Source organism: Scylla paramamosain, chromosome 39, assembly GCF_035594125.1.
Source record: "Scylla paramamosain isolate STU-SP2022 chromosome 39, ASM3559412v1, whole genome shotgun sequence".
NCBI classification, from domain to species: Eukaryota; Metazoa; Arthropoda; class Malacostraca; order Decapoda; family Portunidae; genus Scylla; species Scylla paramamosain.
The window spans coordinates 3,425,294-3,451,965 of record NC_087189.1 but is presented as its reverse complement, the minus strand read 5'-3'; the positions used below and the strand labels follow the sequence as shown (position 1 = coordinate 3,451,965).

The 26,672-nt window shown below is 39.8% G+C and overlaps 1 protein-coding gene across 2 annotated transcripts; it reads left to right on the top strand.

Annotated features, from left to right (window-relative positions):
- Positions 1 to 6,066: 6,066 nt before the first annotated feature.
- Positions 6,067 to 26,461, top strand: LOC135092058 (protein wntless-like). Of its 2 annotated transcripts, XM_063990236.1 has the most exons (11): positions 6,067 to 6,295; positions 7,220 to 7,401; positions 7,785 to 7,872; positions 8,657 to 8,961; positions 9,528 to 9,705; positions 11,489 to 11,616; positions 14,688 to 14,900; positions 15,610 to 15,735; positions 16,136 to 16,292; positions 16,386 to 16,490; positions 16,945 to 26,461. In XM_063990236.1, the coding sequence occupies exons 1-10, from the start codon at positions 6,190 to 6,192 to the stop codon at positions 16,472 to 16,474; spliced, it is 1,572 nt and encodes a 523-aa protein (XP_063846306.1). In that variant the 5' UTR covers positions 6,067 to 6,189; the 3' UTR covers positions 16,475 to 16,490; positions 16,945 to 26,461. The 2 variants fall into 2 exon arrangements, with proteins under 2 accessions (XP_063846306.1, XP_063846305.1); XM_063990235.1 differs by having other exon boundaries at positions 16,136 to 16,490.
- The last annotated feature ends 211 nt before the right edge of the window (positions 26,462 to 26,672 follow it).

Below are 26,672 nucleotides of genomic sequence, written 5' to 3'. Positions count from 1 at the left end.
CCTGTGGTGCTGATTGGATGACTCATTGACTAACTGAATGAATGAATGGCTGGCTGACTGACTGACTGATTGACTGGCTGACTGACTGAATGGCTGGATGGTTGACTGATTGATTGACTGGCTCACTGACTAACTGAATGGCTGGATGACTGACTGACTAACTGAATGGATGGCTGGCTGACTGACTGAATGGATGGCTGGCTGACTGACTGGCTGAATGGTTGACTGGCTGACTGACTGAATGGCTGGATGGTTGACTGATTGATTGACTGGCTGACTGACTGATTGAATGGCTGAATGGTTAACTGACTGGCTGGCTGACTGACTGACTGAATGGCTGGATGACTGACTGACTGACTGATTGACTGGCTGACTGAACAGTTGGCTGGCTGACTGACTGGCTGGCTGACTGACTGACTGACTGACTGAGTAAATGAATGACTGTCCGTGTGTGGAATGATTTAAAGACTGACATTCTCTCTCTCTCTTTCTCTCTTTCTCTCTCTCTGTTTACATAATCTAGTCATCTTCCTGTTTATCTCCTTTATACTAATAACATGATAACAGTCTGGTAATAGTTATTAAGCGAACTATTTGAGAAATTACTACTACTATTATTACTATTACTACTACTACTACTACTAATAATAATAATAATAATAATAAGAAGAAGAAGAAGAAGAAGAAGAAGAAGAAGAAGAAGAAGAAGAAGGAGGAGGAGGAGGAGGAGGAGGAGGAAGATGAGGAGGAGGAGGAGGAGGAGGAGGAGGAAGAGGAGAAGAAGAAGAAGAAGAAGAAGAAGAAGAAGAAGAAGAAGAAGAAGAAGAAGAAGAAAAAAAAAAAAAAAAAAAAGATGATGATGATGATGATGATGATGGAAAAAATAAAAAGGAAAGAAAGAAAAATAGAGTAAGAAATGGAGGAAGAAAGAAAGAAAGAAAAAAAAAAAAGGGCACATTTAATAACCAAATTATTTAAGTGACCCCTCCCATCCTATTTTAAAGCTGGCAGTATGAGAATCTGCACAGAAAACGGGGTTATAATAAACCACTACATAATGCAGACTAACGTCAAAATAGATAAATAAATAATAATGTTAACTACGCTCATGTATTTATTTATTAACATTTTTCCCTTCGAGGTGGTTCTTCTTTCAGTATCCTACGGTACGTTATAATATTGAAGAAAGGCTGGATACACTATAAGAGAAGGTTGTAATCTATCCTGGCTGCTATTCTTTGTATGGGAGAGCGTACGATAATTTGTACGATAATTTTTCGTGTGTGCGGTAATACGAGGCATGTTAGGTTAGCCTGTGCTTAAGTTATACATCTATATACTTCCAATACGTATTTTATCACTTATATTCTTTAATGACTGTATTATTCAGTCATCTATATTTGTAATTATAAAACGAGTAGTAAAATCAAACGAGAAACATTAAAATTACCTAACGTCTTTCCCTAACTGCACTTCATGCCTCTTATTCCCTTTTGTACACAGTTTTTCCACTTGTCTTTCGTCATGCGATACCCAGTCCTTCCCTTCATTAATAGGCCTGACTTATCATCTATGTGGCCTCTGAAAAAAAATATTTATGAGAATTATTAAATTTTTTCAAGTGTTTTCATGTTTCTAGCAGTAGTGTGCCAAGTAATCTGTGTTGGTAGCGAGAAAACACCCATTATCAAGTGTTTTCATGATTCTAAAGACAAGTATTCTGTGTTAGTAGCGAGAAAAACACCCATTATCATGTGTTTTCATGATTCTAGCGGCAGTTTGACAAGTAATCTGCGTTGGTAGCGAGAAAACATCCATTATCAAGTGTTTCCACGATTCTAGCGGTAGTTTGACCAAGTCTGCATCAATAGCGACACGAATATCAGTGAAAAACCGACAGATCATCTGTTTACCTCCTTGACCTTTGAAAAATCCTGGTGGGAGAAGAGGCTTATTAAATTCACAGCATTCCCCTGACCTTTACCGCGCGAAGGCCGAACAAGGACACGAGAGTTTAAAAATAGCTCTCCCTCTCTCACGCTCTCTCTCTCTCTCTCTCAATTGCCTCTCCCCTCTCCCCCAGAATCTAGTGTAGGAGCTTGTTAGCGTTGAAAGTTGTTAGTCATTGCACTAACTACACCGCCTGGCTGGGCCTTGACTAGACTGCACGCATGATGACTCAACTCCTGTGATTATGAACCACAAGACGAGTTACAAGCGGTTCCAAGCAGCAAGAGGCACTCAGATCCTCTCTACGCATTTGTAACGGGAGAGAAAGAGGTGTGATATCCTGTGTTTAAAGGATTACGTGGTGTTTAATGGTTGTTTTGATTTTGTGGTGTTTGTAGTTAATTGTTTGTAAGGGCTTTTGTTGTGTTTTGTTGTTATTTGTAAGAGATTTTGCGGTGTTAATAGTAATTAGTAATGTTATTAGGCTATTTTGTGCGTTTTATGATTTTAAGGGATGTTGTGGTGTTGAGGAGATGAATAACGAGTACAAAGAAAAAAGGAAAGAAATTAAATAAAGAAAACTTGTACTTATTATGTTTTTTTCAGCGTAAAATAAAAAAAAAAGTTAAAAAGAAAACTGTTACCTAATTTCTTTTCATCACCTTTTTTTTACTATTTTTTCTACTTTTTTTCTTCTAATGGTTGTGTTTATTTTCTTCTTTTCAGGGTAATGTGTTAAGCTTTTTTTTTTTTTTTTCTATTTAGGGTACCGTGTTTATCTTTTAGAAGGGTAGCGCGTTTATCTCTTTTTTCTTTTTTTTCTTGGCGTAACGTGACACAGTGCACGACTCTTGTGTTGCGGGTGTGCACTCAACGCATCAAGGCTTAAGCGGGGTGGAGCCAACTGCCATTTAGCTTCATCAGTGCGTCTCCTTGGGGTGATCGTCTTCAAGGTCACCACTCCTTCCCTGCAATGCTGCATCTCGTGTTGGTCTCTTCTATTATTACCATGCTCGGCGCCGCCACACTGTCTTATGGCCTCAACTGTCACGGCGCCACCAATAATGAACTCAATTAAACCCAGACTGCTTTGAACTCCTCACAGCTGCACGTCTTGCCCCACCCTGCTCTCTTCGTCTTCACTCTTTTCTTCTTTCGCCGTTTTCCTTGACCAGTGATTCCCCACCTCTGTTCTGTTGCGTAGGACCTAGATCGCGTAGCATCTATTTCCAGGCTTCAGTGTCTAGTAACCTGTGCTTCTGAGGAACCCAATATTGAGTAACTTGCTCTTCTCGTGATGACAAGCGACCACAAGCGACAGGAAGGAAGGGGGGAAGAGAATTACTGGGTGTATGTGAGTATATGTGTGTATGTATAGCGTTTAATGTATGGATGGTCCCCCCAACACGATTTTCATAAACTTTTTACTCTTATTAACTAGCAATGATATATAATTACTGAATGTTACTGCCGAAAAATTTCCTAGCACTTCAATAAAGCAAATACGCTAAACCACAGATGGAAGCCAAAGATGTCGAAAATATGAATACTGTATAAAGTAAAAATAGAGGAACAAGTAAGGCAATAACAAATTATCAAAAGAAAATTAACTAAGAATTTCACAGATCCCCAAAAAAGATCGCGCACCACCTGGAAGACTCTCGCGTACCAGTAGTGAGTGAAAACTGGCACCATACGCGAGTCTCCTCCAGTTGTTTGTGTCCCTTGCACCTTCCTCTATGCCTCCCATCCTTTGTAGTTCTGCCGCAATTCCAATTTCTTTTTCTACTTTAGTGACTCGCAAACTAATTTTCCCAGGTCTTGAATTTCTGCCTTTTTGTAGGTCTGGACTCTGCACTACAATGACTGCAGGGTTGGTGGGCCGGTAGAGCTCAAGAGGGACTGACTTGTGTACCGCTAAGCAACGAAGTTTGAGAGCCACAACTCTGGTGGAAGTTACTGGGAGCTTTCAAGGGTGTTTTCATGATTTTGGCGATAGTACTCATTATTTGGAATAGTAAAAGCACGCAAGAGAACCCTACTAATTATCCCTGTAATCATATTTGACATATTTTAAGAGTAAGGTTATGCTAGGTAAGAAATTTCCCTCCGCGTTTCTCTGGAGGTCAAAAACCTTTCTAAACATTCACTTCTGCATACCACGTAAGCAAACCTTCCTATCTCATCTCTTCATCTTTAGTTCCCTGTCTGTCCTGCCATGCCAGGCTATCAGTCTCTTGCCCTACTTGCCTGTCTACCTCTCAACTTGTCATATCTTATTTAAGTATCTGTCTACTCTTTCAAAATATCATGGTATCTTAAAATTCATCACATCATTCCGTAAGAAAACTGACCTAAAACTTAAATTCTAATTTGAGCGAAAGTGAAAGAAAAGATTGCAATGGTTCGGCCATGTGAATAATAATAATAATAATAATAATAATAATAATAATAATAATAATAATAATAATAATAATAATCATAACAATAAAATATGAAGGCAGAGAGGAGGAGAAGGAGGAGGAGGAGGAAAAAGAGGAGATATTATACAATCACGGATACGAGAGAGAGAGAGAGAGAGAGAGAGAGAGAGAGAGAGAGAGAGAGAGAGAGAGAGAGAGAGAGAGTGCAGTGACTCCCTCGTTCACAAAGCCGTCCCGTGGAGCAACGTTTGAATGAATGTCAGTAGACAGTGATCATTCTTAGCTTATGACGGCAGCTCCCTATTGAAAAGTTATTGCTTCTTCTCTGCTATGCATGCTACGTTTAAAGAGAGAGAGAGAGAGAGAGAGAGAGAGAGAGAGAGAGAGAGAGAGAGAGAGAGAGAGAGAGAGAGAGAGAGAGAGAGAGAGATGATTCATGTTCTATGTTCCATGTTCCAAGTCCTATGTTCATGTCCCATCATTTTCCATGTTCCATATTCCATCATGTTCCATGTTCGCAAAGGGCGGCGCCATAGGGCGTCACCAAAGGGCGGCACCGTAGGGCGTTGCCAAAGGTGGGCACCGTAGGGCTTCACCACAGGGCGGCACCGGAGGGCGTCCCCAAAGTTCGGCACCATAGGGCGGCATCGTAGGGCGTCGCCAAAGGCTGAAATGAAAACAAAATTCTTCAGCTGGTGGGGAGCTGACAGGTGTCGCTCCTCAGTAATTGAACGGCCCAGGAGTGACAAGAAGTTTACTGTTGGTGACTGTGCACCTTAGACTTACATGACTTTTTTCTTTCTAATGTACTTTTGCCAGGTGTGTCCAAATTAATGCCACTTTACCATACTCACAATAAAGTGACTGCATATAATACAATGTAACTGCAGTATACATCCCTATGCATTGCTAAACACAGTAGTTACTTGTTAACCTCAGCGCTAACATTATTCTGCTGTAGTCAGGTCAGCACCCCATTGTTAGGTGTGTTAGGTCACATTCCTCGAGGCGTCTGTCCATCAAGCTGTCTGGTGTGGTCTCACTTAACTTGTTATTGTTGTCATCAGAAAAATAGACCAACAACCTTTAAAAGTCACATTCATGCATTCACCTGTTATGCTCATTTCCTGTCTTGCATCTCAAATTTTCTTCTTCACAATGGAGCGAAAGTAAAAAAAAAAAGATTCTTTTCAGTTCCTCGGTCCTCCAGGCTCGGGTGACCGTGGAGGGCTTCATTCACGGCTCACAGCTCACGGATGGTGATTGGCTAGTGTCTTTAGAGCTTGTGTATAAAATGCACTGGTATTGGCTGAAGGAAAAAATGTCAACAATGCATTAAGGCCATCTACCGGAAGAAGTGTGAAACAGAACTAAGAAGAAAATATTCCAAGATGGAGGACTTAAGAAACGTTAGTGAATCGCTTATGAGAGAGAGTTCGTATGGACTTGTTATTTTTCTGTTCGTTTCGACCTTCTGAAGTTGGGAGAGTTAGGGAATCCCAGCCCAGGGCAAGACACACTGCATGGGACAAACTTAATAATATCAGTGAATGTGGCAGAGTTGAGGAAGGCAGACAGGCTGGTCATGGTGGCCCTGTGGCTTAAATCTAGCATTGAGCGGATACTCCATGACATAGTGTAGGAGTGTTTGTCCCTTCTGGTGTCTTTTTGGAGTATTTCAAACGTTATTTCGGGTAATTTCGGTAAATGGGCGCCGCTTGACGGGACCCAGACCGAGACTCAGAGCGAGACCCGATCAGCTGATTGCTCTCCAGTCAAGGGGCGTTGTGTGTTATTTTCATTTTTTTGTGAGATTATGCCAAATACTTCCCCTCAGAGGACCAGTACATGTGTGTTCGTGTGTTTGTGGGCCACGGCGGTGCTGACTGTAGTGCTGGTGGTGCTGCTAGGAGGAGAAATAGGTGAGAACAGGCGCTGAGAGATGAGATGAAGAGGTGCGGATGAGCATCTCCCGTTCTTATTACATTTTACGTGTTACTTTTGTTGCTAATATGCTATGTTGTTATCTCACGTTTTCTATGGTGTTATGGTGTTATTGATTTGTTATTTCTGTGGTGTTCGTAAAAAAACATCACCTGTTCTTAATTACATTTCACCCGTTAATTTGGTTATTAAGGTGCTTGTGTTATCTCACGCTTTCTACGATGCTATTTTGCTTCCTTGGTGTCATTTTCGTAGCGTTATTGTGTAAGGCAACGTGAGGTGAGGCTAAGAATGTTGCCTCTTATTTATTATTCTTGTTATGGTGTTTGTTATTTTTCACGGCCTGCGTTGTGTTATCTCGTGTTCTCGTGTTGTGTTGTTACTTAATGTGAGGCGAGGTGAGGTATAGTATAGCATTGTCTGTGTCAGTTTATCTCAGCCTCACAATCTTCTCGACCTCCCTAATTTCCAGTTGTTTCTCTCTCTCTCTCTCTCTCTCTCTCTCTCTCTCTCTCTCTCTCTCTCTCTCTCTCTCTCTCTCTCTCTCTCTCTCTCTCTCTCTCCATTTCTGTTTTGCTTCTGTTCCCCTGTGTTTATTGTCACATTTTCCCCTCAATTCCTCTCTATTACCTCATTTCCCCTCTATTCCCCCACATTTTCCCCTCAGTTACCTCACATTTCCCCTCCATCTCACACATTTTCCCTCCTCTATTTCCCTCTACCCTTACTCCCCTTCCCTTTTCCCCTCTAGCACCCCCCTCACATTTCTTTATTTCTGTCAATCCCTACTCCCCTCATATTTTTCCCCATATCTCCTTGACTTTCTCCCCATACCCCCCTTCACTTTCACTGTATTTCTCTTTATCCCTCCCTCACATTCCCCCTATCTATTCCCCCCACAGCCCCTACCCCCTGGACGCACATCACAGTACAGGGCACTAAGTGTGTGAGTGAACCGGTGCAGGGCTGGTTCTTCCCCGCTGGCAAGCACGGCTGCATAACTGCCATTGATTCCACTAACCACAGGAACAGGAAGTTGAAGGAGATCGCCAGTCATCCAGACAACATCCATTACTCGTTTCAGGTGATGAGTGTGTGTGTGTGTGTGTGTGTGTGTGTGTGTGTGTGTAATTTTTTTTTCCATTATGACAGTTTGTAATTCATTCTAGGAAGTATATCTATAAGTGAAAAGTAACTTAACCTAACCTAACTTACATAACCTAACCTAATCTACCAACTTAATCTGACATAACTTAACATAACCAAACTATACTTAACAAAACATGACCTGATCTCACCTAACCTAACCTAACCAAACCTAACCTAACCTAACCTACCAACTTAATCTGACATAACCAAACTATACTTAACAAAACATGACCTGATCTCACCTAATGTAACCTAACCTAACCTAACCAAACCTAACTTAACCTAACCTAACCTAACCTAACCTAACTTAATCCACAGGTCCCACCAGTTGATGCAGGTGGTGGGTTCTCGCGATGGCAGCGGAGGCTTTACGCAGTCCTGCGCCTCCGCCTCCTCCACATCGATGGTGGGTGGCTTCACTATCGTCATTCTCCACCACCATCACCATTGCCATCATTGTCTTTTTTTTTTCTTTTTTCTTTTTTTCTTTTGGTGTTTGAATGGCCTAGTATCATTGTAGTTTTGTCTAATGTCTTTTTTTTTTACTCATTTATTGATCTGTTATTATTATTATTATGATTATTATCTGTTATTTCTTATGATGTCTGTTTTGTATTTGTTGTTATTTCCCATCACTGTTGTCATTGTATCGTCATTTTGTCTTCTTTTTTTTTCATATGGTGTTGATTATCTGTTATTATTATTATTATTATTTGTTGTCTGTTTCTATGTCTGTGTTCTTTTCTTTTACATAAATATTGACTTACCTTCATTAACTCTCATTTCCTTGTCATGTGCATTTGATTTATCCTACACATTCCTTTTCCTCACCCATCTCTCCTCACACTCTTTCACTCCTTCACTTCCAACTCACCCCTACCCTTGTACACATTCCTACCTAACACTCCCACACTCCTGAACATTCTTACCATCACCCATCTCTTCTAAGACTCCCACACAGGCTCTCCATTCCTTACCCATCTCTTCTAACACTCCCACACATTCCTTCTGTTCCTCACCCATCTCTTCTAACTCTCCTATATGCTCCTGCTGTAACCCATTTCTTGTAACACTCCCACACATTCCCTCTATTCTTCATTCACCTGTTCAAATATTTACTCCTATTTGACACCCATCTCTTGTAAGACTCCTACCCGCACTTCTTCACTCATCCATCCCTCCCCCCGCAGGTTACTTCTCAGGGCACAGCAGTCGGGTGACCCTGAAGACCTCCCTGGGGTACACCACTGCCGGGGAGCTGTATCGTCCCAGCCTCATTGCAAGCAGCTACCAGGAACGTAAACTGTCGTGCAATTCTGTCAAACGTCATGTCTTCCGCGGCCAGACCTTCGACTGCTCCCCTCAAGTGCTGGCAGTCCTGTTCTCCCTGCATCATGACCGCTACCTCCTCAACCTCCTTATCCCCACCAGAAGGGAGGACACCAATGAGTTCACCAATCGCAACCTGGGGCGGGTGACGGATGTATATGTGACGGTGAGTGAGTGAGTGAGTGTGTGTGTGGGTTGAGGGATAATTGTAGGGTTGATTCACGAGGGAGGATTCAAGATACTTTTTCTCCAGTTTTGAGTAATAGTTTTTTTTACCTTTCTGTAGGGACAGGTGCTCTTGAGTGCGTCTTTTTTTATTCCTCCATTTTTTGTTCCCCTTATCCAGTGCATGTCTTAAATGAAAGGTTAAGTATTTCACTGCTATTTGACACATCTTTCCTCGGTCACTTACTATTTTGAGACGTCTTTTCTTTTCCTCCAGCCACCTGCAAACATTGTAATGCCTAGAAATTGTAAAATGTATGCTTTCCCTCCCTCCCCCAGTTCTTGCCTCCCTCCCTCAGTCCTTCACGCCTTCCCTCTCTCCCTCCCTCAGTTCTTCACTCCCTCAGTTGCTTACCCATTCCCTTCCTTCCTCCCTCCCTCTGTCCTTCACTCCTTCCCTCCCTCCCTCCCTCCCTCCCTCAGTCCTTCACTCCTTCCCTTAGTTGTTAACCTGTTTCCTCCCTCCCACCCTCAGCTGTTCACCTATTCCCTCCCTCCCTCCTTCAGTTCTTCAGCCAGGCGGTGTGGTACATGCGGGTGCTGATGGCGCTGCAGGTGCTGTTCTTCCCAGTGGTCGCTGTGCTGCTGTGGAAGTTCAGAAGGAGCGTCGCAGCACTGGAGCGTCCCCCCAACCATTTGGAATGCGTTCTGGCCCTCCTCGCCATGGCCCTGCTTACCATGAACTGTGAGTGTGGTGGCAGCAATGGTTGTAGTGGTTGTAGTCTTAACACTTGCCTTATTGGTGGTTCAGATGGTGTAGTAGTGTCTGGAGAGAGAGAGCTATGTACAGTGCTCATGAGAAACTGGTCTATTTGGTTGTACATTTCTTTTCTCTCACTGTATTGGTTATCTGAGGTGCAGGAGAGAGGAGAGATGCGTACTCACAAGACCTTAAGGGAATCACGTCTTGCTGCTGAAGAAACTGAGTGTGCCTGTAGTGTTTCATTCCTTTCACTTGCTCTGTTGGTTATCTGAGGTGGTGTAGCAGTGTCTAGAGGGGAAGAGAGCAGAGATGTATGCTCACAAGACCTTAAAGGAATCACGTCTTGCTGCTGAAGAAACTGAGTGTGCCTGTAGTGTTTCATTCCTTTCACTTGCTCTGTTGGTTATCTTAGGTGGTGTAGCAGTGTCTGGAGGGGAAGAGAGGAGAGGTATGTACTGTGAAATGCATTGGGGGAATCTTCTAACTCCTCATGAAAACAACTGAATGTGGGTGTAGTGTCTCATTCATTTCACCTAATATAATTGGTATTTGAGGTGGTGTAGGAATGTCTGGAGGTAGAGAGAGGGGAGAGATGTACTGTAAGAAGTATTAGGGAACATTCTTGCTCATATTCACAAAAAGAACAGGAAGTGTGGCTTTAAGACTGGTTGTACTTGCTAAAATGATTGCTGCAGAAGTGCCTGGTGGAGCTAGGAGAGATATGTACTGTGAGAAGCATCGGAGAATCATTATTTGCTCCTGGCCATGAAAATTTAGTGTGTCTTTTGCATTGTATTCTCTTCACTTGCTATATTGGTGAGGTTTCTGGTGAAGGAGTGCCTGGAGAAGGAGAGAGAAGGGCTGTGTAGTCTGAAATGTATTTGGAATCTCTCTTGCTCCTGGTCGTGAACTGTGAGTGTAGGTGTGGCGGTGGTTGTACTCTTTCACTTGCTTTGTGGGTGACCTGAGTGGTGTGGGTGTGTCAGCTGAAGAGGGAGAGGCTTTGTGGTCTGGGAAGCTTAAGGGATTGTCTCATTCTCCCACTTATAAAATTCTGCATGACAAATTCCACTTAATATTAATCCACTCTAATATTTGCATGATAGAATGAATTCCATCTCGATATTCACTGTCTTTTTCAAGGGTTAAATGGTTGATGGGTCATTAGTGTTTCCCTTCACTCATTAATGTCAATTTTTGTAATGGTTAGATTTGTCAGAAGTGTTTTTTTCCCTCCACACAAGTTTTTTGGTATTATCAGTGGTTAGATGGGTTAAAAGTTCCATTTTTTGCTCTCTCTCCATGATTGCACCTTTTTTCAATGGCTAAATGGACTAAAAGTGCAATTTTTTTATCTACCCCATGATTTTTCCCTTTTCCTAATTAGTAAATGGGTTAAAAGTCCCATTTTTTGCCTTTCATGAAATATTTTTCTACCTTTCCAATGATTAAATGGGTTAAAAGTCCCATTTTTTGCCTTTTACCAATGATTTTTCTACCTTTCCAATATTTCAATGGGTTAAAAGTCCCATTTTTTACCCTTCACCCAAAATTCACCACACCGTATAACCCTTAAATGGGTGAACAGTTACTAAACCCCACCCATTCATCCACTAACACCCATTGCTGATAATAAATAACTCCAGTGAACACCCCTGTATATCTGTCCCTAACATTCCGTCCCCCCAAGTGGCGTGTATAGGGTGAGCCAGTGGCACATCCCGGCTCCTTAGGTCCCCTGGTGGCATCCCGTGGCACTTTGCAGGTCCCGTGGAGGTGGCATCCCTTGTGGTGGAGTGTCCCTGGCTGGTGGTGGTCAATGATGTCAGGAAGAACTTTTTCTATGCCTCCTTCATGACCTTTTTTCTCTATCTTACTGACAAACACCTGGAGGTAAGAAGAGGAGGAGGAGGAGGAGCAGGTGTGGTAGTGGTGGTGGTGGTGGTGGTGATGAATGGTGTCTGTTAGGTATATAGATGGTGTTTTCAGTGTTTGCTAGTGCTTGTTTCCAATGTTTTGATTTGGTGTTGTTTATCTTTTATTTGGTTTTGTTTTGGTAGTGTGGAGATGAATGGTCTCTGTGAGGTGTCCTTTATTGGTGTTTTCAGTTTTTGCTAGTGGTTGTGTTTGTCTGTCATTTTTGTTGTTCTCTTTGTTTTATTTTTTTATTTTATTTATTTATTTCATTATTATTATTATTTTTTTTTTTTTGCAAGAGGAGCAGGTGGTATTGGTGGTGGTGGTGGTGATGGTGAATGGTCTATAGTAAGTCTTTCTTTGTTGATGTTTCTCAGTTTTCACTAGTGCTTTTCAATTCATGGTTTTTGTTTGGTGTTCTTTTAATTTTTTTTTTTTTCAGTTTTGTAATGGTAGTGTGGTGGAGGACTGTCCATTTGGTCTTCTCTATTATGCATTTTCAGTTTTTGCAAGTGTTTGTTTTTCTTTATGGTTTTCTTGTGGTGTTCTTTATTTATTTTGGTTTGTAATAGTAATGTGAGAGGATACGAAGGTGGTGGTGGTAGTGGTGGTGGTGGTGGTTTCTAGTAGGTCTTCCTTTGTTGATGTTTTCAGTTTTCATTAGCGATTGTTTTTCGTCATTTTGTTTTGGTGGGCTTTATTTTTTTGGTTTTGAAATGGTAGTGTGGAGAAGAATGGTCTGTTTCTGGTCTTCTTTAGTTTATATTTTCAGTTTTTGCAAGTGCATCTGTTTGTCTATTTGTCATTTTCTTTGATATTCTTTATTTATTTATTTTTTTGGTTTTGTAACAGCAGTGTGAAAGACAAGACTGGTTTCTGTTTGGTCTTTTTTTCATAGATGTTTTCACTTTTCACTAATGTTTGTGCTCTCATCAGGCTGTTCTTGTGTTCTCATTTCCCTTTGGTGTTCTTCAGTGTGGTGTCTTTCATTGCTCTTGTTGGGAATGTTTTCAGTTTTCACTCATGCCTGTGTTCTTGTTAGCCTGTTCTCTTCAGCATTCCCCATTCATTATGTTCTACAAATGTTCTTTATCTTTAGAATGATAGCTCAGTTTCTTTAAATTTAACTACTTGCATCTATAGTCTTGATAAAACTACTGATGTGTCTCAAAAGTCTTATCAATAGAAACTTTTAATTCTGAATGCTGGTTTTCGAAAGACACTGTCATGGATTGTTGTGATGTGGGGATCTTGTGTTCCTCTCATTGATGTAAGTATTAATGTCACTTACACTACTTCTGCATGGCTGTGTCTGGCTTACCTGCCTCTTGATGTCTTGTGGGTTAATTCTGCTTCTGTTTATGGCTTTGTCTGTCAGTGCCAATGGCTGAGTTTTTCCACTTAATTTAACTGGCTGTTGATGTCTTTTTGGATCAGTTCTGCATCTGTTTATGGCTGTGTCTGTCTGTCTGTCAGTGGCTGAGTTTCATTACTACTTAGTTTAGTCATTGATGTTAAAAAAATATTTAACTTTTTAATATACGAGTGATTATTTTGTTTATTTTTAGGGGGTATGATGAGGGACAGTGTTCTTTGTGTTCTTTTTATCTGTAGGTGACTTTTTCAGTTCATTTAGTCATAGATGTTTGAGAAATGCTGAACTTTTCATTATGGGACTTGCAGGTTAATTTTTGAGGACACGACAAAAATAGTGTTTTTTCATTTTTTTTTTTTTTTTTTTTTTACCTCTTATTGTGTTTTTCAGTTCATTTAATCAATGACATTCGAGAAATAATGAACTTTTAACTGCACAGGATGATTATTTTCACTTATTTTTTGGGATACGATAAGGGATTGTTTGCTTTGTGAGATTCATAATGGCTGTATCTTTTTATAGGTGAGTTTGTTTTTCTTTCTATTTTGTCATAGAAATATTGAACTTTTTACTGTATGATTTAATTACCATTTATATTTGAGGATATGACGAGAATAGTGTTTTCTTTTGTGTTCCGTTAGATTGGAATATATTTGATGGATATGATGAGGGATAAACAGTCTTTCTTGTGTTACGTATGATTGGAATTTATTTTTTACGTATGATAGGTAATAGAAGAAATATTTTTTTTGTGTTACATATCATTGGAATTTATTTTTGGGAGGTATGATGAGGAATAGAAGGAATTTATTTTTTAGCACATGATGAAGGATAGGAGGGATAAATTTTCTTTGTGTTCCATGAGAAATATTCTGATAAATTTTCTTTGTGTTCTATGAGAAATATTCCACTCTTGCACTGGGTTATTGTCTTGCACTCACCATGCCAGCACAGTTACACACTCCCCCAGCCATCACGTTCCCCAGGCAGCACTTGGCACTCTTATTTTCTCAATTACTTATGATTTTTCCCCTTTGATGAGCGTGTTTGAATCGTTGTTTTTCACTGATAGGCATACGTGTCTCCCTCTTCCAGCAGTGTATTCATTCTTATTTTCTTGATTATCTTTGATTTTTTTTTTTCGTCACTGTGTATAAATTGTTTTACCTATAGCTGATTCTCGTGTCTTTTTTTTACTTGCTGGGAGATTGACTGACGTACATCTTTCCCTCCTCCAGCAGTGTATAGGATAACTTATGACTATAGGTAATCTTTATGTCTCATTGTCATCAGCTGGAAGAGTGATTGTTCATAATTTTCATCCTTTTCTGCTGTCTAGAGAAGCTATTGTAAATTTTTCTTGTTCTAGCAGTGTCTAGAATTAATTTGACCTTTATTTAATCTTCCTATATTTTCCCACCGGCTAGAATAGTGATTGTTGATTATTTCCGTCTTTTTCTGCTGCTGTGAAGAGTGACTGGTAATAATTTTCATCTTTTCCATAACCCAGAAGATCAAGCATTCACAGTTTAAGTAGATGACCATGATGCACTTTTCATCAGCCAGAAAATGGAAAAAAGATAAAAACTAACCACAATGCACCTTTCCATAACCAGAATGTAAAAAAACAATAAATAAAATGAAATATTAATTGTGACACACTTTCCCGCAGCCTGGACGAGTGTGCCCCCATGCCAAGAGGGCCATTAACCTGAGCATCCGGTCTGGTACACTGGCCATCATCATCGTGGACATGACGGAGCACATTGTGAGCATACAGAACCCCCTGGCGGCCACGTACGAGCCCATGCACCTCAGTATGTCCATGCTGATGTATGCCATGCTGGCCTGCTACCTCTGCTGCATCAGTGTGCGGACCTGTGCCGTGAGTGATGGTCTGTTTGTTCATGCCTAACCTAACTTTGCCTAATTTAATCTAGCCTAACTTAACCTACCCTTGCTGCATCAGTGTGTGGACCTGTGTGGTGAGTGGTGGTCTGTTTGTCCTTGCCTAATCTAACCTATCATAACCTATCCCAACCTAACCTATTATAACGTATCCTAACCTAATCTATTATAACCTATCCTAACCTAACCTATTTTAACCTATCCTAACCTATTATAACCTATCCTAACCTAACCTATTTTTAACCTATCCTAACCTAACTTCCTTTACTAACCCTACTTTACCTGACATTGGCCAACCTAACCTTATGTAATTTACCTATTCTTTCATCTCTGCAGTGAATGTTGGTGTACCTAACTGTAATTAACTTAGTTGTATCTTACCTAACCTAACCTACTCTGAGCTCATGTAACTTAGCTGTACTTAACCTAACATAACCTAATATACTGTAACCTTATTTAACATAGCTGTACATAACTTAACCTAACCTTCATTCATCTCTGCGGTGAATGCTGCTCTGTTTATCTTTATGTATGTGTGTGTGTGTGTATGTCTGTCTCTTATGTTGTGTCTTCCAAATCTAATGTTATTCCCAGCTCTTTCCAACCCATACATTCTAACCTTACTTAACTGTCTTCTTCTTCTGACCTAATTGAGCCATATCTTATCTAACCTAATCTGTCCCCAGGCCCTGGATGCCATCAGGAGGAAGGGCGTGGCGCAGGAGGAGGAGACACGGTGCCAGGAGGCCATGGTGCTGGTGCTGACGTGGGTGGTGTTCTGCCTCAGTGCTGCAGACTTCGTGCTCAAGAGGGTAAGAGACAGAACTAATTTATTGCAAAAAAGCAAAAAGGATAATGTAAAGCTGCCTCATAACCTCCCTTTTGAAGGAGTTTAAGTCATAGAAAGGTGAAAATACAGAAGCAGGCAGGGAGTTTCAGAGTTTACCTGTGAAGGGGATGAAAGATAGAAAACACTGGTAAACTTGCATTAGAGAGGTGGACAAAATAAGGGTGAAAGAAAGCAGAAAGTCTTGTGCAGTGAGGCCACAGGAGGAGGGGAGGCATGCAGTTATCAAGATCAGAAGAGCAGTTAGTGTAAAAATAGCAGTAGGAGATAGCGAGAGATGCAACACTGCAGCAAAGAGAGATAGGCTGAAGGCAGTCAGGTAGGTGTTCTCTATTCACATCCACCCTAATTCAGTTCTCCCACAGCTTCATGACGGGATGTGGATGTGGGAATACAGCCTGGGAGAATTGGAGATAGAAAACACTGGTGGCTTTCTGCTTGGGGTGTTCTGCATGTGGAACACCTACACCTGCGTGCTGCTGGTGGTGTACAGCCCCCTCAAGAAGGCGCCTGAGCCAAGAGGTCAGTCTGTGGCAAGAGGATTGGGTCAGGTCAGGCCAGGTCAGTACAGGGGGTTGGAGGGTCGCTTTTTGATGCCGATTGATTCCCCCGCAGTGAGGATAGACATGACGCGGGTGGTCGGGGTGCCGCTGCGGGCCAGGCAGTCCCCCTCCTTTGTCGACCTGAGGGTGACCACCTTATGAAGACTGGGGAGTGTAGGTGAGTTGTGCTGTATGTGTGTGGGTGTGTGTGTGTGTGTGTGTGTGTGTCTCTCTTGTTTTGTGTCTTCCAGACTTGTGTCTTCCAGATAATTCCCTGCTCTTGCAACCCATGCAGAATTTAGTCTTGCATATCAAACTTAAGTCTAAACTTAATGTAATCTAAACTTAATGTAATCTAACATAACTCCAGACTCTCTCCAACCCCAAGTGATTTTAGTCTTCCAAACATAATCTAATATAATTTCCCATCCTCTCCAACCCATACATAACTAAGTCTTTTACATCAAACAATCCAAACCTACTGTCTCCAACCCCAAGAGTCTTCCAAACCTAATGTAACCAGGTATAATTCCCAAGTCTTTCACCGCCTACAGATTCTAGTCATCTACATCAAACAGTCCAAAGATAATGTAATCTAACGTCACTCCATTCTTTCTCTCCACCCCTGACAGAACCATAGAAGCATCATCACTGTGGAAGCACAAAACACCCACAGCACCACCTTGTCTTGCCAACATTGAGGTGCTTGGGCCGGCAAGCATTCCAATCATCCCTCCACGCCACTGCCACCAGGATTGACTCAGGCTCTCCCTACACCTGGAGCCCTCGGAGCCCCTTCATGCTGGGGAGAGGTAAGGCACACACTCCTCCCCGGGTCGTGTAAAGCCTCGTCTCACCTCGTCTCGTCTTGTCGGAAAGATCTCACTCTGGTCATCTCAGGATTTCACGGTGTCTCTTGGGTTCTACTAAGGGGGGGTTTCTTGGTGTCTGGTTCCGAAGTTTTCTGTTTTGTTGCGTTTTTCAGTGGTCGAGTGATTGAAGGGGTTGTGTGTGCCTGCGTTTGAATGAGAGGTGAGTTGAAGTTGGTGTCTGAATGTTCTTGTGTCTTGTCTTGTCTTGCCTTTTCTCGGCTGATTCTGAAAGGTTGCAGTGGAAGTTATTTGGGTTTTCAAGGGTGTTTTTGTGGTCCTAGGCTCAGTTTAACAGTTAATGGACTTTAGTGAAACTTATCAAGGTTTTCAAGGATGCCTTTGGTTATAGGGATAGCTTAACATGCATCATACTTTTAACAGGCTCAAGTGGAAGTTATAGGGGTTTTCAAGGATGTTTTCATGATTCTAGGGGTCCATATTTAGCAGGCTGTAATGGAAGTTAGTGGGGTTTTTAATGGTGTTTTTTTGTATTTAGCAAGGAATTGACACCTGTAACAAGCTGTAGAGGAAGTTTTATGGACTTCCAAGGAGGTTTTCTTAATTCTAGGAATAATGAAACATAGATTCTACATTTTTAGTAGGCTGGAATACAAGTTATAGAGATTTTCAAGGATATTTTCTTGATTCTAGGTATTGTTAAACATGGAATCTACACTTTTAGTAGGCTGAAATGTAAGTTATAAGGGTTTTAAGAGTATTTTTCATGTTTCTAGGGATAGTTAAACATTGAATCTACACTTTTAGTTAACTAGAATTAAGTTATAGGATTTCCAACGGTGTTTTCTTGATTCTAGGGATAATTAAAGGTGCAGTACGCATTGTCTGGGAAAAAAACACTCATGAGAACCTGAATAATCATGTCTGTGGCCTTTGAAAATAGTCCTGGCAAGCCCAAACAGTTCCAAGATACAGGTGTGCATGAAATCAGCAGACCAGTTCATTCCTCAGTATTTCAGAGAGTCAGCATCTGGAGGAAGGTTTTGCTGGCAGGTTGAAAACAAAGCCCATTCCCGTATATATATTTTCGTAACGTTAGAACCTCGTGTCAGCTCAATGTCAGAGAGAGAGAGAGAGAGAGAGAGAGAGAGAGAGAGAGAGAGAGTGTTCTTTTCCCTATTCATGTGTATGTATGTATGCATTCAAGACCCCTGCCAAAGAAAACTTGAATATTTTGAAAGAACCAAGTACTTCATTTGTAAAGTTTATAACAGACAGGGAGCAAGCTTGGTGGCGTTTCTGTGTGTGTAGCTGTTAATTACTAAGACCTCCATGTGTGTGTGGCAGGTTAGTGGATCAACATAACTCTGTAGCATGTTCCTGGTTCCTGCAAGGGGCCCATTGTAGCCTTTGTAGTGGTGGGAAGGGAAGATTTTAACTGGGGGTGGCATTCAAGACCAAGCTCTGAATGGGACTTATGGCTCTTGGGATGAAGTTGCAATTTATTTTTCCCCTTTTTGTGTGTAATGTAGCCTTTTTTGTGTGTTGCAGCCTTTATAATGGGAAGGGAAGGTTTCAACAGGGAGTGGCGTTCAAGACCAAGCTCTGAATGGGACTCGTGGCTATTGGGATGAAGTTACAATTTATTTTTCCCCTTTATGGGTGTAATGTAGCCTTTTTTGTGTGTGTGTGTGTTGTTGCCTCTATAGTGGTTGGGAAGGGAAGGGTTTAACAGGTGGCATTCAAGACCAAACTCTGAATAGGACTTGTGGCTCTTGGGATGAAGTTACAATTTATTTCTTCCCTTTTTTATGTGTAATGTAGCCTTTATAGTGGCTGGGAAGGGACAGTTTTAATACAGGGGCTGGTGACTTTTCAATACCAAGGACTGAATGGGATCTCTTAACATTTAGGATAAAGTAATGATTGATATTTGTCTCTTTTTTCTATTGGGTTTTTCATCTAAGGGTTTGGTCAAGGTATGATAAAAAACATTGGATAGAAAAGGCTTACTAAAGGTGCCAGTCTGTAAAGAAGACAACTGCCAGCTCCTGTTTACATTGTGGGAGGGAAGAAATGCTTGTTGTTTAAGGAAGGATACACTGGGGTGCGTTCTTGTGACTTGTGTGAGAGAGATAGAAAGAGATGCAGAGAAAAGGTTAGATTTTTTTTCTTTTTTCTATTTTTTATTGCTGTTGTTTTTATGGAGAGAATTATTTGTGTTTTGAGGAAGGATAGCCTGGGATTGGTTCTCGTAATTGTTGTGGGGAGAAAGAAATGCAGTAAAGAAGTTTGTGTGTTTTTAAAGTAATCTTAATGGGAAGGAAGAACCATTTGTCTTTTTAGGAAGGATGGACTGGGATTGGTTCTTGTGATTGTTGTGGGGGACAGAAACATAAGAAAAGAATGACTAATTGATTTTTTGTTATATATATTTCAACAGGGATGAGTTAACTTCTTGCTGTGAGAGAGGAGATGTGATTTAGGGAGGAATGATGTTTGAATAAGAGCAGAAGGATGATTGAAGGAAAGAAAAAAAAGATTGGTGATTGAAGTCAGTGGAGGAACATTATAAGGGAAACCATTTGATATTGGAGAAAGGTACTTGTAAATATGAGAGATGGAATGTCTGTACAAGAAGGAAGGAATATGAATGAGAGATGATTGAAAGGAAGAAAAAGATCACTGAAGTGAGTAGTTTGTGGCATGAGAGACGGAATGTTTGTCTGTGTAAAGAAGGAATATGTTGAACTAATTGAAGGAATATGATTGAAAGGAAGAAAATAGATAATTGAAGTAAGTTAAAGGCATATACTGAGAAGTGTGCTATATAAGGTGGCTGTTGGTGAGAGAAAAGAGATGTTTAGTTGTTTAGAAAGGAAAGAATGTGTTTAAATAAGAGAAAGAAGATTATTTAACTGAGTGAAAGGAGAACCAGGGGATATTGAAATAGCATGGCTGTTGTAAGAGAAAAGAGATGTTTAGTTGTTTAGGAAGAAAGGAATAAATTTAAATAAGAGAAGAAGGATATTTGAAGGGAAGAAAAAAGATAATTGAAGATATTTACAGAGAAGTGTGTGATGAAAAAAGATAGTTAAAAAGAGAGATGGGATGGTTGTCTACAAGAAGGAAGGAATATGTTTAAATAACGGAAGAAAGAAGAGGATTAAAACGAGCAAAGGGCATAATGAAGAGAAACATTTGATACTGAAGCAAGATAGATTAGGATCAGCTAAAATTAAGTTCATAATACTAAGTTAAGGTCAGGGATGCCAAAGGATACTCATCACAGGTCACTTGGGTTCACATCCTACAAGAAACTTCAAAAACCTCACTTGTATGCCAAAAAAAAACTCGATGGAAATACTCAATGTAATGATAAGTGTTTTAGTCCTGTAGGTTAGTGATAAGGAAGGTGTCGGATCCTGTAGTAGTGTATTTTTAAGGCAACTCGTCCAGACAGGCAGCAGGTAGCGTAGTAAATGTAAGGAAAACAAAACATTCCATTAAATTTCGTACTGCGTTTTTTGTTTCTTCTTTTTCCGGGGAAATTTTGTAGAGGAATAAAGCAGTATTTTGTCTATATACTAGGGTCTTGTATGGCAGGATTCTGAGTGTATGGTAGCGTATGGGTGTTTTGTATGAGAGCAAGTGTATGTGGTGTGTGTGTGTGTGTGTGTGTGTGTTAGTTTGGATAATTTCTTTGAGCTTGTCGTGTGTTTGGATTAATTTTGTGTGTGTGTGTGTGTGTGTGTGTGTGTGTATGTGTGTGTGTGTGTGTGTGTGTGTACATGTGTGTGCAGGAAAAGATGATGTATGAGTGTTGGTTAGGGCAGTGTGTTAGTGTGTCTGCTTTTTAATTATTCAGAGTGTGAATGAGGCAGTTTTGAGTGTGTGTGTGTGTGTGTGTGTGTGTGTGTGTGTGTGTGTGTGTGTGTGTGTGTGTGTGTGTGTGTGTGAGAGAGAGAGAGAGAGAGAAGAGTTGTAATCTCATATTCCACAACTCTGTAAATGAAAATGAGATTAGAAAAAACAATAAACAGGAAATTTCACAAGAGAGAGAGAGAGAGAGAGAGAGAGAGAGAGAGAGAGAGAGAGAGAGAGAGAGAGAGAGAGAGAGAGAGAGAGAGAGAGACCACAACATAGCATAGAGTCCACAAAATGAACCATAGCATATCACACTCTTGTATTCCACACCCAGCTTTTTATCCCCTTCCCTTCCCTTCTCCTTCCCTTCCCTTCCCTTCCCTTCCCTTCCCTTCCCTTCCCTTTCCTTCCCCTTCATCTTCCCCTTCCCTCTTACCATTCTCTCTTTTCCTTCCTCTTCTTTCTTCTTTTCCTTCTCTCTCCATTCTTCCCACTTCTCCTTCCTTCTTCCTCTTCCTTCTTCCTGTTACCTCTTCCCTTTCCCTTCCCTCTCCTCTTTCTTTTCCCTCTTCTCCCTTCCTCTTACTTCTTCCCTCTTCCTTTGTCCTTTTCCTTCTTTCTTTTCTTCTTCCTCTTCTCTCTTCCCCTTCTCTCTTCCCCTTCTCTCTTCCCCTTCCCTCTTCCCCTTCTCTCTTCCCCTTCCCTCTTCCCCTTCCTCTTTCCTCTTCTCCATACCTCTTCCTTCTCCCCACTTCTCATTATTACTTCCCCTTCATACTTTCCCTTCCTTCTCTATCCCTCTCTCCTCTTCCCTCTTTCCTCTTCCCCTTTTATTTTCCCTCTTCCATCCAACCACTGGCCCTTTCCCTCTTCCTTCCCCTCTTCCCCCTTCCCTCTTACCCTTCCTCATCACGTCTTAATGGAATGTCATTTGGTGCTGCTGCTGCTGCTGCTGCTGCTGCTACTTATAACTAATATTCAGCGTATGCTAAGCTCATTCTAAGCTTACTCATGTGTTACAGCTTAAGCTTGTTCTGGGATGATGTGTGTGTGTGTGTGTGTGTGTGTGTGTGTGTGTGTGTGTGTGTGTGTTTTAGATATTTTTGTTTTTTCTGTTTTGTTTATTCTTTTCTGGTGATGTAATTCTTTGTTATTGTTGTTCATGTGTTTGTTTTGTTTTGTTTCGTTATTAGGTTAAGTGTTATTGTCTTGATTTTCATTGGGTTGTGTTAGGTTAGGTTGTGTTGGGTTGGGTTGTGTTGTGTTAGGTTAGGTTGCATTGAGTTGGGTTGTGTTAGGTTGGGTCATGTTAGGTTAGGTTGCATTGGGTTGTGTTAGATTAGGTTATGTCAGTTTCCTCTCGGTCATTTCTCTCAGTCATTTCAGAGTCTTCATGGAGAAATGTATCATGGTTTTTTTGAGTGACTGCCTGAAAAGAAGAAAAATGAGGATGAAACTATGCATTTGTTGTTTTCATTTTTTTTTGTTTGTTTTGTGTTTTGTTTTTGAGTGTATGGTGCAAATGTCAATACTTACACACACACACACACACACACACACACACACACACACACACACACACACACACACACACACACACACACACACACACACACACACACATCATCAGTCTTTTTGCAAATATCCATAGCTTACTTTTTAGGCATTTTTACTCTTCATAGTCGACTTAGCAATCTAGTGAACTTAAGACTACTCACTCCTCCTCACTTGTCACTTTCTTGTATCTGCACTTCGACGTTTCTTAAGAGATGTACTTGTAACTTTTAGACTCGTGCGTACTGCCAGTCAGGCCCACAGAATTTTTATACACCCCAGGATAGACAAGAATAACTGTATTTCTGAAGGCTGGAAGGATAAGGGTACTGAAGAATTGAATGGCTGGTTAAGTCTCCCCTCACAAAGATAAGAAAACTGATCAAGGTCCATTTAATTGATATAGCTAAGAGTGTTTGGTTTGTCTCCCTGTCCGACTGACGCTATATAACGGTGATTAGTTTAGTTACCCATCAAAGAAATAAGAAAACTGATTAAGTATAGTTTAGTTTCACATCAGAAAAATAAGAAAACTGATTGAGATCCTTTTAATTGATATAGCTAAAAGAGTTTGGTCTGACTGACACCATATAACCATCAGATGAGTGACTGAGGTTTGCTTAATTGAAAAACAGTAGAAAAGCTAATCTAACTAAACTTTACTATCTTAAACTAAACTGAACTAACATTACCCTAACAAAAAAGATAGTAAAGCTTATCTAACTTGAACTTTACTAATTTAAATTAAAGTAAACTAACTTTACTCCCACAAAATAAGTAGGAAAGGTAATCTAACTTAACTATTGCTAACTTAAACTAACCAGAAGCAATATTACTCACCCAAAAAAATAAATAGAATGGTAAACTTTTATGTGATATAGAAATTAAACTTAAAACAGTCATATAATTTGAAATGGACATGATATTTGAGTGAAGTGTTAATAGATGAATGAGAAAAAGCCACAAGAATTGAATAAATAGTGGCAAACTTATACATGATAAAAAAAAAAGACAAAAAAGATCATATATTTTGAAATGGACAAAATATTTGAGTGAAGCAGTAATGGACAAACAGGGGAAAGCCACAAGAATTAAATAGGGTAGCAAACTTACACATGACCCAAAGATTAACAAAAAAAACAATCATATCTTAAAACGGACGAGATATTTGAGTGAGGCGTTACTGAGACAGGTGCGGGAGACAAATAGGTGCCAATGCTCACAAAAGAAATACTACCACTGTGTTTGTGTCAGCTTGAAGTACGAGAAAGGTGTTTGTACATGTAAGTAGCGTAGCATTTCAGACCGTACAGCTTCCTTTGGGGTGGAGAAGGTTGCTCACAAAAAAAGACATTTAGACATATTTGTTTAGATTGACGTAGAGAGAGATATATATATATATAAAAAAAAAAGGTGTTTATATATAGAATTAAATGGCTTTTTTGGCTTTTATTATTAAGAGGTTTTAAGCTCATGAGAAATGTTAGGTGTGTATTTGGATCGTATTCTGAAACATTTCCGCTCTGCACCTCCCCTATGTTCAAAAGGCTCTAGTTGAAGTGACATGGGTGTTTAAGGGTGTTTTTGTGTTTCTAGTCACAGATTTATAAGATTTCTACATTATTAACAGGAGAAACACCCTTGAGGACCCGGCTTATCATCACTATAGCGTTTGAAAAGAGTCATGGTGAAGTTATATAAGTTTCCAAAGGTGTTTTTATGTTTGTAGTGACAGATTAACAACATTTCTATATTATTAACAGAAGAAACACCCTTGAGGACCCAGTTTATTATCACTATGGCCTTGGAAAACAGTCGAGGTGAGAGAGCAGAGTGTTTCGGAATACAAACCTTTCTGTGGAAAAAAAGGTGTTTATATGACTTAATGTATAATTATATATATTAGATTGTTGCTTGATCAGGATTGATAATTAGTGAAAGGTAACAAGACAATAATGAAGGTAAGGTGTTTGCATGTAGTGTCTGCAGTGTGCTGGAGTGGTTGTGCCTCACTACCTTAATTACCAGCATTAGTCGTTAAGCCTGCAGGTAACAAATTTTTCCCTCTTTGACCTTTTCTTTTTTCCTCATGATCAGCGATGATTCATTAGGCATACACTTAATTCAGACTTTATTTATTTATTCTTTTTTTGTGTTTGATTTCTTTTTCTCTCTATATTAATGTTATTTGTTTATTTATTTATTTATTTGTTTGTTTATTTTATTTTATTTTATTTTATTTTATTTTTTTTACATCCCTGTACTAGACTCCTATATTTTTCTTTCCCTTTTCCAATTTTTTTTTTTTTTTTAGATATATTCTTGTACTTGGCTTTTAAATATCTGAGTATTCATGAAAAGGATATTAATGCCATTTTTTTTTTTTTTTTTCTGTTAATTTTTCTTCACATAATCATCAGCAGTTATTTTTAGACATTTCTGAAATATTTGTGTATCCCAAAGATGACAAAATTAATCTCATATTCTCCTTTTTCTTTTCTTTTTTTTATTTTACTTAATTTATTCATTTACTGTTTTGCATAATCAACAATTTAACTTTTTTTTCACTAGTCTTAAATATTTGAGTTTCCCCATAAGAGACAAACTTAACCCCATTTTCTTTCTCTCTCTCCTTTCTGTCCATGGCAAAAACACACAAGTCTCCCTGAATATTTATAATGGCAATACCAGTGGAAGTATCAAAGGTCTTATTTTTAGCTCTTCCTTTTGACCGAGCCATTAGGTTAGAAAGGAATAGAAAACAGATAGGATAGGATAGATATAAGGTGGATGAATGAAAAGTGACATAGGCTAGAGTAAGGATAGGTTAGGATAAGGTAGAGTGGACTAGATAGAATGTAAGTTGGAATAGAAAAGAAAATAGATAGGATAGATATAAGATGTAGGAATGAAAAGTGACAGAGTAGGTTAAGAAGAGGTTAGGATAGGTTAGACTTATTAAGGCAGAGTAGAAAAGAATAGAAAATAAATAGTTTTTGATAGATTGAGGGAATAGGAGTGAAAAATTACATAGGACATAATAAAAGATAGGACTTAGTATAGAATAGACAAAGCAAAGTAGGGTAGGAAAGAATATAAGATACATAAGTCAGGATAGATATAGGGAATAGGAATGAAAAATAACATAGGACATAATGCAGACAGGGTAGGATAAGCTGTAGTAATGACTGAACAAAGTAAGGTAGGGTAGAAATCGATAGAAAATAAATAGTTTATGATAGGTATTTGGGATAGATGTGAAAGTTGACATAGGACATAACAAGGATAGGATAGGATAAAGTACTGCAGACTAAATAAGAGGTACAGTAGACCAGATAAAATGTAAATTAGGTAGAAGAGAATAGAAAGTAGAGATAGATAGGAGTGAACTTGAGGAATAGATGCAGTAGTGTAGATTTAAACAGGTAATGTTTAGACAGGTAAATAGAAGGCTGGGTAAGATGATGCACTAATGCCAAGTGTATTTACAGACTTTTGAGTAAGATTGAGTAAGCTTTTCTGGTATTACAAGTATTAATGTGTCGTTCAATTGCTTTTGAATTAATGTATGTGAGAGATTACTGGTTTATTTAGTTTTGGTGATGTACTGAAGAGAATACAGCAGAATAGTATTACGAATGAAAACGCTGCATAATTTCATTCAGTTATTGGGAGTGAGTGTGTTGCAATGACAGAGAACCAGTAGAAGATGAGAATTAGTTTTGCAAGGGGAAATGTCACAACACACAGGCTGGTATTGTGTTGCGAAGGACACACACACACACACACACACACACACACACACACACACACACACACACACACACACACACACACACACACACACACACACACACACACACACACACACACACACACACACACACACACACACACATTGCCAAGGAAAAGCATCAATAAAGGTTTTCCATGTTGTAATAATCTCATTTTGTGTTTCGGCCATTGGGAAAAAGTGAGTTTCTGTGAAAAGAGTGGAGAAAAAGAGAGGCATTATTTTTAAAAAGGGATTGCATTGTGTTTAAAAGTGTCAGATTGTGTTTCAAGAGCATTAGAGTAAGAAATATTGAGTTATATGTACACTTAGTAGT